General features: G+C 48.9%; 1 protein-coding gene across 1 annotated transcript in view; it reads right to left on the bottom strand.

Moving 5' to 3' along the window:
* The window catches only part of UFC1 (ubiquitin-fold modifier conjugating enzyme 1), a 78,121-nt gene that overhangs the window by 18,301 nt on the left and 46,934 nt on the right, over positions 1-12,886 (bottom strand). The window contains exons 3-4 of the mRNA XM_085638664.1: positions 11,283-11,346; positions 9,561-9,637 (exon numbers count right to left, since the gene is read on the bottom strand). Coding sequence (XP_085494790.1) covers positions 9,561-9,637; positions 11,283-11,346 — 141 coding nt within the window. The remainder of the gene's footprint in view (positions 1-9,560; positions 9,638-11,282; positions 11,347-12,886) is intronic.

The following is a 12,886-nucleotide window of genomic DNA, read 5'->3' as shown; positions in this document are numbered from 1 at the left end:
CCAAATGCTCGGCTACATCCTCCCCTGCTTGTCCAGGATGTAACCAACCGGGAGAATCCGTTTCTCAATATTTTTTTGCATGCCCGGTTTATCTGTGCCCCCGTTCTTTTCAGTTAATATCATAATGCAAAGAGCTGGGCATGTGCAGCCATTCTACAGTTTTGCACATTCTCAGATAAAATCCCCAGCCTTTATTTGCCTGTGCAGTTGCCAAGTTTCTAGGGGGTAAGTGGTTGCTAAGAAGGAAGTGTCTTTCCTCTTAGCAGGCTTAAGGGGCCTCTGTCCGACTGTATGCATGTTAAGCTACTGCTCTATTGGCCACACTCTAGGCCCCTACCAATATTATGTGTTTTATTGCTATTTTTATATGAATTTGTAAGATTTAATTTATTTAATATGTATGTGTGTTGTGTACTTTTATGTTCCTAGCGACCGAAATAAAGCTAATTTTGACTTTTCACTTTAAACTCGGAGGAATTTTTGCCGGCAGGCATGGTTGATGGTGCGGAGCTTCCAGCACAGTTGATGGAGGGTTCCGGCGCATCGAACGCTTTGCCTTTCAAGGTCATACAAGACTGTTCACGTATGGCAGAAGCTGGTGACCGTTCTCTGGAGGGCTCGTTTCCATCGGGAGATACTGGTGTAGATTCTCAGGCCGATCTGACGCATGGAGGAAAACATGTCTTTTCAGGCATGGAGGGACAGAGGATGAGAGTTGCTGGGGGAAGTGTCTAACATACATTCCATCTGGTTCGAGGACGCACAGGCAGAATTTGCACTGGAGCTGGGACATTTCCTACATAACACTAACCTGGCCGAACAGGCCAGGTAGACTTGGACTATGTTCCCTGATGGACCGGTGGCATCCGGCACTCTGGAGGCTTTGCTGTCCTGTGGGTCGAGACGACAGTTAAGTGTCCCCTGCTGTATAGAGCAATGGCGACAGTAGTTGCGGGTCGGCCTTTGCGTACCCAGGGGACTTGGGTGACCGATCTAGGCACTCTCTTGGGGGACAATGACTGGGCTTGCGTCTGCGCCCTTACTAAGACTGTATCTAGCAACACCTGATTCAAGCTGATCCACTAGACCCTCCTCCACTGCATCTAGACGATTCCCCTGGCCCTTCATCAAATGTCTCGGACTCAGTCGGATCTGTGTCAACACTGTGCCCTTCCAGGGGCTGACTTCCTGCATATGGCCTGGAGGTGCCCACAGGTACAAGACTTCTGTGTTCGGGTAGTTGACAAACTCACACACATCATATTGATGCAGGCGCCCTCACTCCATAGATTTGTTTTGTGGGGGAACATTAGCAAGGTTGTAAGATGGCATCCAAATATTTACAGCTGGCATCGGTGCTGGCCCGACACAGGGTTGCTATCAAGTAGAAGGGTCAACGTGACCAGTCAGAAGAACACTGGTACAGGCATGTAGCATATTGGACTATATCGGAGGAACTCCACATAAAGCACAGTATGGGGGATGACGCATAGTCTTAGCGCCGGGACACCCCTGTTTGGGGTAGCTGTCGCGCTTTATAAGCCCCTGTATTATTATTATTTTTATTATTATGACCTAGTCAAATGGAGGGCCCTGGGAGAAAGATTTGTAGCTCCAGATGATGACTCCTCAAGCAGGGAAAACTCAGACATAGACAAACAAGTTACTTACCTTCGGTAACGCATTATCTGGTAGAGACTATCTAGCTACAGATGCCTTAACTTTGAATTTCCCACGCGTCAGGCTGGATCAGGAAACTTTTGCTAAGCAATAGCCCTCGTGCGTGACGTCTGGTGGCTCCATGTGACGTGGTTGGCGTCGGTTATGACATTGCGGTGCCTATATAGGCGCCACCCTGGCGCGCGGACCTCAGTACTTTTATGTTTTTTCCACACCAGAAATGCAGAGCCACGAAGTGACTGACGAAAACGTGTGCAAAACTAGGGCCCTGAAAGGGGAGTAACCCTAGATCTACTACATCAGTCCGCAAAGCGGGGAGGCATGGGTGGAGCTGTAAGGAATCTACATCTAGATAGAGTCTCTATCAGATAATGCGTTACCGAAGGTAAGTAACTTGTTAATGTGATAGAGACTTCTAGCTGCAGATTCCTTACCTTTGAATCAGATACCCGAGCCATACCAGGTCAGCGGTGGGTTGCGGACTCATGACCTAGACTAAAAAGTCATGCAGGATTGAACGGGCAAAGTGCCCCTCCCTGTGCACTTGACTATCAAAGCAATGAGGTTTTACGAACGTGTGCAGGGATGCCCACGTCGCTGCCTGACAGATGCCTTGACTGGGACACTCCGGGATAAGGCCGTAGTCGCAGCCTTTCCCCTGGTGGAATGGGCCCTTAATCCCTCAGGGGGCTGTTTCTTCACCAAGGCATAACCGATTTTAATGCAGAGAGCTACCCAGCGAGAGATGGTTCTTTTCTGCACTGCCTTTCCCTTCTTTGCTCATCCACCCGGAACTCTTTTGTGTGGTCAAGGTAGAACAACAATGCTTTTTTTGGGTCCTGTCGGTGGAGAAGTTTCCTCTCCCTTTCGAGGGATGAGGGGGGAGCAAAGAAGGTGGGCAAAGTGATGGACTGACCCAGATGGAATGGGCTCACAACTTTTGATAAGAATTATTCCCTCGTGCGAAGCACCACCTTGTCCGGAAAGGACATAAGATAAGGAGGCGAGCTGGAGAACGCCTGTAATTCACTCACCCTCCGGGCCGATGCAATCGTCACTAAAAAGGCTGTTTGGATGGACAAAAGCAGAGGGGACAATTGTATGAAAGCTCGATAGGAGCGCACATCAGGAGAGTGAGGACCAAATTAAGGGCCCATTGTGGCATAATAAAGGGTGTGGGTGAAAATAAATGAGCCAGCCCTTTTTAGAAAACTATTTACAATAAAAGATTTAAAGAGAGAAGGCTGGTCTGGCAGCCGCAAAAAAGCAGACCGGCCAGAAAGGTAACCCTTGAGAGTTCCCAAGGCAGAGCCCTGCTGGGCAAGGGTGAGAATGAATAAAAGGACAGTAGAAAGAGAAGCAGAAAGAGGGTCAATAGATCTTTCTGTAAAGAATTAAAAAAATGCCAAGGCCAGGCGTATACCGACTCAGTGGAGGGCCCGCCAGAATAACATCACATACTTAGGGAGGAAGGTCAAAGGCCATCAACTGACGCTGCTCAATTTCCACACATGGAGGCGCAGAGTTGACAGGTTCGGGTGGAGAACCCTCCCCTGCTGCTGCGACAGAAGATCCTCCCGAAGGGGCAGCCTGATCGGAGGATCGACACTCATGCTCAGAAGCTCTGAATACCAGAATCTCCTTGCCCAATCCGGTGCCACAAGAATGACTTGGACCCGGTCGCTCCTGATCTTCTTCAGAACCCTGGCAATGAGTGGTGTGGGCAGAAAGGCGTACAACAGGCCTGAGCTCCACTCGTGATGAAATGCGTTGCCGAGCAATAGCCGCCTTAGAACCCCAGCACGCAGTACTGCCGACATTGCACGTTCTCTTCGGAGCCGAACAAATCTAACCAAAGTTCTCCCCACTGCTGAAAGAGACCTTGCGCCACCTCCGACTGGAGACACTATTTGTGATCCTGAAGACATCGATGGCTGAGATCATCCACCTTGGCGTTCAGAGAATTTGCCAGGTATTGAACCACCAGGGTTATGCCCTGCTGTTCCAGCCATGTCCAGAGAAGCATGGCCTCTCAACAAAGGGTGCACGATGCCACCCCGCCCTGCTTGTTGCAGTATCACATGGCGGTGGTGTTGTCCATGAACACCTGCACTAACCTCCCCTTGACAGAGGGAAGAAATGCTTTCAATGCCAACTGAATTGCTCGGAGCTCCAACAAGTTTATGTGGAGCCCCGTCTCCGCCAGAGACCAGTGACCCCTGATCTCCGCCTCTCCCATGTTGCTGCCCCATCCCAGAAGTGATGCATCCGTCACAACTGTGAAATCTGGTTGGGAAAGGGAGAGCGAGGTCTGCCGTTGACCCAATCTCGTTTTGTTAACCACCTCTGCAGATCCTTTGCAATTCCTTCCGAGATCTGAACCACAGCAGTGAGACTTCCCCGATGCTGTGCCCATTGGAACTTCAAGTCCCACTGCAGAGTCCGCATACGCCACCTGGCGTGTCTTACCAACACTATGCAGGAGGCCATGAGACCCAACAGCCTCAGAGTCAACCTCATTGAAATCCAGGAAAGAGGCTGAAGTATCGGAATCATAACTTGAATATCCTGTTCTCCTTGCTCGGGAGGATAAGCCTGTGTCCAGAACTGCTCCGATGAAAGGGAGCATCCCAGAAGGAGTCAGGTGTGACTTAGGCACATTTATGGAGCAACCCAGCGAATGCAAGAGGTCCGCCATAGTCTGAAGGTGGGAGATGACTGCCTGGGGCGAGGACGCCTTCAACAGCCGGTCGTCCAGGTAGGGGGAAGACTGAAACCCCTAACCTGCGCAGATGAGCTGCAACCACCGCCATCACCTTGGTGAACACCCGAGGGGCACTTGCAAGATCGAAGGGGAGCATGGTAAACTGAAAGTGGTCATGGCCTACCTTGAACAGCAGGTAACACCTGTGGCCCGGCAGGATGGAAATGTGAAAATATGCATCCTGCAGGTCCAACGCCACCATCCAGTCTCCTTGGTCTAGGGCAGACAAGACCTGAGCCAATGTGAGCATTTTGAATTTCTACATTCCAGAGTTGGCAGAATAGTAGGAGGAAAAGAAAGGAAAGGAAGAGAATAGCCCTCCTGGACAATCTGCAAGACCCACTTGTCTGTTGGTATAGATCTCCAGTGGGGGAGATGATGACGAATTCTCCCACCCACTGGAGTAATGTGGTCCTGCAGAATCAGCCTAAGAGTGCTTGGAGGCTGCAGCTGCTGGGGGCAGTGAGGCCGACTACTTCTGGCCTCCATTCGGAGGATGGAATGTACCGCGTCCACGCATGGCTTGGGTAGTCTGAGCGAGACAGTGGCTAGGATAGGGCTGACGTGGCTGGAAACCCCTTCCGTTGCCACGAAAGGGGCGTAAGGAAGACTAGCCACAAGGAGTGGATTAGAGGCCCAAGAATCTGGCCGTAGCTCCAGAGTGTTTGAACCTGACCAGGGCAGAGTCTGACTTTTACCCAAAAAGGCGGGTTCCATCAAAGGGCATGTCCATCAAATTGGCCTGGACATCCCCAGAGAAGCCAGTTGTACGAAGCCTTGAGTGGCGCCTCAAGGCCGTCGTCGTTAAAATTGATCTGCCCAGCGAATCGGTTGTATCCAAACCACACCGTATGGCAAATTTTGCTGCATCCCTCCAGTCCTTGACAGATTGGGAGAGCACAGCCCCGGCCTCCTCCGGGACTTGCGGCAGCACCTGCGCAACCATCTCCCAAAGAGAGTGGGACAAATGGCCTAATAAGCATGCGGTATTCACTGACTGCAATGCCAGACTGGAGGAAGAAAACATCTTCTTCCCAACTGAGGCCAGTCTCTTGGATTCCCTACCTGGAGGGGCGGAAGGGAATGCACCCTTGGAAGTAGAGCCCTGCACCACCAAACTTTCTGGGGTGAGGTGTTGGCTGAGGAACTTTGGGTCGCCTGGAGCTGGGCGATGGCGGCGTGCAATCTTCCTATTCACAGGAGCCCCTGTGCTAGGCTTGGGCCATGTTCCTAGAAGGACATCCGTAAGTGCCTCTTTAAAGGGCAATAGGGGTTCAGAGGTGAAAGCCCCAGGTTGAAGCACAGATCCACGACATCCATGACCGCTTCAACACCCAGACCCCCCCGACTGACGCCGACACTTCAGACTCACCGCCCCCCAAGCACACCGGCCTCCTGCTCTCCTGGCACCACGTCAACAACGACAACATCAAAATCATGAACACCATCCACTCCGGCTCACCTTCCGACACCTGTCCCCACCACATCTTCAACAAAGCGAGCTCCATCATCGCTCCTCAACTCCGGAAGATCATAAACAGCTCCTTCGAGACCGCCACCTTTCCAGAGAGCTGGAAACACACCGCGATCAACACCCTACTCAAGAAACCCAAGGCGGACCCAAAGGACCTCAAGAACTTTCGGCCCATCTCCCTGCTACCGCTCCCGGCAAAAGTCATCGAGAAGACTGTCAACAGACAACTGACCCACTTCCTAGAGGAGAACAACATCCTGGACTCGTCCCAATCCGGCTTCCGCAGAAGCCACAGCACCGAAACCGCCCTCATCACCGCCACCGACGACATAAGGACCCTGCTGGACAATGGCAAAACCGCGGCCCTCATCCTCCTGGACCTCTCTGCCGCTTTCGACACCGTCTGCCACCACACCCTACGCAAACGCCTCCACAATGCAGGGATCCGCGACAAAACGCTGGACTGGATCACCTCCTTCCTCACCGGCAGAACCCAGAGAGTCCGCCTCCACCCTTTTCGATCCGAAGCCACCAAGATCACCTGCGGCGTACCCCAAGGATCATCTCTCAGCCCGACCCTTTTCACATCTACATGGCACCTCTCGCCAACATCGTCCGATCGCACAACCTCAACATAGTCTCATAGGCCGACGACACCCGGCTGACCCTCTCCCTCACCAAGGATCCGACCACCACCAAAACCAACCTCCACGAAGGAATGAAGGCCGTTGCAGAATGGATTAAGGACAGCCGGCTGAAACTGAACTCAGACAAGATGGAGGTCCTCATCCTCGGATCCACCCCCTCCGCCTGGGACTACTCCTGGTGGCCGGCAACGCTGGGAGATGCACCGACACCCACCAACCACGCACGCAACCTAGAGTTCACCCTGGACTCATCGCCCTCAATGACCCAGCAAGTCAACGCTGTCTCCTCCTCCAACACCCTCCGCATGCATCGCAAGATCTACAGATGGATCCCCACCGGAACCAGAAGGACGGTCACCCAAGCCCTCGTCAGCAGCAGGCTGGACTACGGCAATTCCCTCTATGCAGGAACCACGGCCAAACTCCAGAAAAGACTTCAACGCATACAGAACGCCTCCACTCGCCTCATCCTCAACATCCCCCGCCACAGCCACATCACTGCCCACCTGAGAGACCTGCACTGGCTCCCCGTCAACAAGAGGATCACCTTCAAGCTCCTCACCCACGCCCACTAAGCACTCCACAACGCCGGACCAGCATACCTCAAACGACTCACCTTCTACACCCCGAACCGCCAACTTCACTCCGCTGACCTCGCCCTTGCCACCGTCCCATGCATCCACCAAGCGATCACAGGCGGCATATCTTTCTCCCACCTCGCCGCCAAGACATGGAACACCCTACCCACCCACCTGCGACAGACCCAGGACCTTCTGACCTTCAGAAAACTTCTCAAGACCTGACTGTTCGATCAGTAGCAGCACCCCTGCCCCCACCCCCCCTCCCCAAGCGCCTTGAGACCCTCACGGATGAGTAGTGCGCTCTATAAATAAATGATTGATTGATTTTGGTCAGGAGATTAGTCCTGACCTGCACTGAGGGCAGCTCCAGTCCAAGGACCTCAGCTGCCCTCTTAACCAATATGGCATAGGACGCCCCCCTCCTCCATAGCCACTGTAGGTGGAGAGAACATGCTAGTGTCTGGGGAAGTATCCAGACCACTGGCTTCCCCAAGTTACCCATACAAGTCCATAGACTCCTCAGAGACATCCTGGTTCTCTAATGGGATACCAGACTCCTCAAATTCCTCTCCTGAGCCCAGCACGTCCACAAAGTGCTAAGGCAACAACATAGAACCCCTGGGTTCTGTCGACGTTGGAATTGGCATCGCATGATGCCGTTACGGCTCTGTGTCGTCAGAGAGGAGGATGGGGCTTGGGCCACCGACGGGCACCCTCGCAGACACAGACTTCAGGTTCGACGGCGGGGAAGGTCGCATTGGCATGACCGGCATCAAATCCCTGAGGCCCCACCAGTGCCGTGGCCGAAGCCGACGAACCCGATGGGGCCCCATCAGACCACCGAGGGCTCTCCAACGAGGTCGTTCTGCTCAAATACGCGGCGCATGGCCTCGTAAAAATCTTTAATTTGAGCGGGAGTCGCTCCGGCTCCCGAAAGGGAGGGGGGGGCGAGGCGCGAAGTCGACTCAGGCTCCGGCAGAACCGTGCCTAGAGCGTCGGTGCTACTTACCTCTCTCGACGACGTATGCCAGTTGAGGTGAAGTCGAAGTCTGCTTGGACTTCTTCTTGTGCCTCCTCCAAGTGTCCAGATGACCTCGAATGGAAGGAAGAGGACTTAGAGCTCAGTGAGAGGTCCCGCGACCTCCTCTTCTTCGAACAGGACCGTGACCTCCTCGGAGTCTCGCTTAACAGTGTCGACTGCCGGGCCGCGAGCAATTTCATCGCCCGCTCCCTCAAGGTCTTCGGAGCTATCGCCCGACAGTCTGAACACGACTCGTGGTCTCGTTCAAGACACCACAGACATACGCGGTGGGGATCGGTAACCAACATCATGCGGGAGCAAGTCCCACATGGTTTAAAACCTGTCTTCCCACCAGACATCCCTTGCACACGAAGTCGTACTAAAAAATGTTGACAAAAGTCGAGAAAAAAGCCTGCTAAAAAGCGGTACAGGGGTAGCTCTTCCCGGATCGGCGCTTAACTGGCACAGAAAGAAAAGAATTGACGTCCACACACGTGGATGGCGTCTATATAGGCACCGCAACGTTATAACCAACGCTATCGACGCCAACTACATCACACGGAGCCGAATGGAGGCACCCGACATCGCAAGCAAAGGTTTCTTGATCCAACCTGATGCCTGGGAAATTCAAAAGGTAAGGAATCTGCAGCAAGAAGTCTCTATCAGATAGTTAGATTTCCTTTGTCTTCAGGGCATGGGGCGGTAAATGAGGTATGCCCAGGACTTTTAGACGATGCTGGATGATGGACCCCTGTAAGATATTATCGGTTTATTTTAGCATGGGATGAATACAATAACTGCACACTGTATATTGTGACTATTGTTTTGAGAGCTGCACTGTTAATTAAAATGAAACTGATAAATAAAGGTTTAAAAACAAGAAACCTGGAATCTTAACTGGTGCCCAGACTACGAAAGCCTTGTGAGATACACGTGGTAGAATAACATATACAAATGTTCATAACACACAATTGACTTGTAACAACTGAAAGGTGTGGTTTTGGTTGCCAAAGGCTGCACAGGGTTGAGGTCCACCAGCACGATTATTCATTCCACCAATATGTGCTTGGGGAGGATGCACAAATGTATTCAGCGAACCGAACTCTCCAATGAATGAGGTTTGGATGAGCTTGGATATACCTGCAAATGTGCTCTCTTGAACCCAAATGAACATACAGTGTTCACCAATTACAATAGTCTGTTTTTCCCGATTAATACCTATCCATTGCAAAGTAGTGTGATACAGACTCATCACACAGGAGCAACCAAAATACCCAATGGTGACAACCCTACTTACTACTAGTCTGGGCCAAATTTGAATTGGCCCAGTGTAAGACCAAAACCAACGCAATTATTGAAACAAGCGTGACCGTAATTTATTTAGAGACTGTACCTGTACATTTTTGCAGTTTTCCCATCCAGTTCTGGTACTGCAATTTCTGGAGCCGTGGAAGGATACGTAACAGGAATCTGTCCATAAAATTTTAAAAAGAAACAATTTACCATTGAGACCTCAGAGCTGTTCCTAATATCAATAACCTGACTGACTCAGTATCCTAAACAAATCACAAAGACAATATTCTAAACTCAAACCACGTGTGTTAAATTCAAAAGGGGTACTGGGGAAACTCTGTTTGAAAGGATATCGTCACTCTATCCACACCATCAGAGAATTTATTTCACAATCCTCAGCAAGTCTGGGATAAAAATTGTGATTTTCTAGACAGCCAACACTCGTGTCAAGCAGTTTAGTCCTACCAAGATTGGTAGCAGGCCGGCCCCCACCTGTTCTACAGAACAATAAATATAGAACCCACAAGCATACACATATGCAAGGCATATCTGAACACATATTTTCTATTTAAGTAATATCTCTTTACTCAAACTGTCTGAGAAAATTTTATGCAGATTTCCATTGTGGCCCAACATTTCCAGCACATATTCCTCTTGCCCATCCCACACACTATACCTTCAGCAAGACGTGTTGCAATACTACACGAAGGCGAAAGTGAAATAATTACAACATAGGCATTTTTAGCGGATTCCCAGAATAGAAATTGAAATCTTTAACATCAGCACTTTGAGAGGAAAACTGCAAATAGCACATTACATGATAAAAAATACTTAAAATAGGAGAGATTAACGTGACAAGGCGGTGACAGATGGCCATTGGTAACACAATAGAGACATAACCAGTAGAAAAAGGTAGGTTACGACACCACCTTCTGAAGTTCCAGCAAAGGCCCCAAGAACTCCCTTCCTACTACTATACAAATGGCTGTTTCCTTTACGCTGCTCAAAACTAAAGTGAAGGAGCACCCACAAGACACACGATGACCAAATATATGCTTGTTTCTCGATGTGCTCATGTGTGGTTCATCACCAGAATTATGCTCTACTAATGAATGATCTGTTACGTTTGTTTTCCAGTTACAAATTCAGATATGTATCAGTACTGATTGCATTCCATTCTAAATGTGAAGTGCTCTACAACCATCACTTGGGTGTTATGATTGGACTCCAAGAACCGTATACATAAAATAAATACTTTATTCAACATTGCAGAGGCCCTGTCTGGAGTATGGTGTCCAGGTCTGGAGACCACATCGCTCAAAAGTGAAAGGCAAGTTTGAGAGAATAGAGATGATCGATCAAAACTGAGCGCAGTTTACAACAGTCACAGAAGGAGACATTCAAAATAATTAAACTGCGTGAAATGCGGAGCAGATGAAAAAAGGCAGGACATTTGAAACCCTAAATGTATTAGAGGTAACCCTCTTTAGCAGTGACAAAGAGAAGCGGTGGATAGGAAGGAGAAACAAGGAGAGAAGAGGTGAATAAAAGACTGACAGATATCTCCATGAAAAAACATTTAAATACTTAATTGCGGAATGGTCAGTAAATTTGTGACAACCTCCCAGAGAACCGGAGACAGGTAAAGTAAGATAATTTAAAGAGGCTTCTAACAGAAAAGGACAAACAGATAATAAAAGGGTAAAGATGAACAACATGTAGGGTCTAAAAGACATGCTCTCGTGCTCATGCAACACAGGATATCAAAAATACTAAAGATTATCAAGAAGGGTACGTCAAACGACCACCAAAAAAGACTTACATCAAACTCCACTTCAAATTCATACTTTAGAAGTTCATGAATGTACCAGCACTTCCCGAACCACCTATAACAGAACAGAAAGGCAGCACAGTTAGCAAGGAGAGACACCAAAGTAAAGCACCATAGGTAAGCCCCCACAGCTATTAGTTATGAATAAATCCACCGTAATTGTGCAACAGAGTGCAGCATTTTGGGCTAAATTCTTGGCTACACTGTAAGACATTTGAAGTGAATGTACTGCACATCAAAGAAGTTCGGGCAATTATTTCAAGAAGGCTCAACAATCTGTGGATCTACACTCCTAAGCACAAGACATAAAGAAGTCTATTTTTAAAGGTAACATGCCCTTTTGCTACTTTGTGTACTGTCAAAAAGCCAAATAAGTAGTTAAAATTGATCATATTACTATTTAATGTGTCAGTTTGATAGGTTGAGTACTAGCTGGAGAGATACACATGTACACTGGTTTCCAATGTAACCAATGTAGCTAAAGATTCTTCATAGGCCAATAAAAAGCTTAAAATGAATTGGGTTGATTACTGACAAAAAGCTATTTAGTTTGAGGTATGTACCACATACAGTAAACAGTAATCTTGAATTTTGGACCGGATGTCTTTGGAAATGCACATTTGCAGAAAATAACATTCATGGCAAGATACAAACCTGCTAGAATTTGGTAACTTGTTTTGTCAAGTAAAAGACCCCGCAGCTCAAAGAAAAGAATGTTTAAGTAGTAATCAGTATTCTCCAGTTATACTTTAATGAAGAACACAGGGGGCTGAAATGTGGGCTGCGGGGTCTGAATCGCTGAAGCTGATGGTGTGAGTGAGTGTTGATGAACACCGTTGTATTTCAACCGTTGAGTCTGTCTGCTCATTTAATCCACCATTGCTTTCAGAGTGGTCATGGTAGATGTTCAAGGTTTGGATCTACAAGAAAAAGTTCTTAAGTGGCCCAATCTCCATATATTGGTTTAACTTGAAAACTTAAAAGATCTTAAAGAATCCCAACACTCACAGCGCATAGCATTTCGACAGAAGTACCCACGAGGGACCGCTGTATGCATGTTAAAGTTGTCTCAGTCCCTAGTGTCAGATGAGGTTATCTCATTCTACCCGCTCCCTCAGTTAGGACCGATATTCTTCATCCTAGTTCATTCCTGGTTTTAAAAGAGAACAAAGTCTAATCAATAAAACAGATGTAGCTTTACAAACACCGCCATGCGATCCTCACCACCTAACACGGAACAGCGTTAAAGATCAATGCAGAAATCCAACCCTTTGGTAATGGTTATGAAGGCCACAGACAGCCTAGTTTCACACGGACATCAAAGTGTAAAAGAAAAATGTTCCAAAACTGGTCTGAAAATGTGGGGGATGTCATTAACCGACCAGTTTAATTTCCAGCACATGGAATATCCACGCCCCAATGATTGCCTAGAAACGCCTTGTTTCTCATTCTTCCAGCTTTGTGTTGTGGTGGTATTAGGGTGTCGCTTCGGGACACTATGGAAGGGAGGAGATGCCATCAGGGGCTTAAGACTGCAGTCAAAAGATACAAACGTTTCTTGGGACATACTTTCTAGAGGCCTCTGAAGTGACCCA

This window comes from Triturus cristatus, chromosome 12 (assembly GCF_964204655.1).
Source record: "Triturus cristatus chromosome 12, aTriCri1.1, whole genome shotgun sequence".
Classification (NCBI taxonomy): domain Eukaryota; kingdom Metazoa; phylum Chordata; class Amphibia; order Caudata; family Salamandridae; genus Triturus; species Triturus cristatus.
The sequence above is the reverse complement of the archived record's forward strand: the minus strand, read 5'-3'. Positions and strand labels throughout refer to the sequence as shown.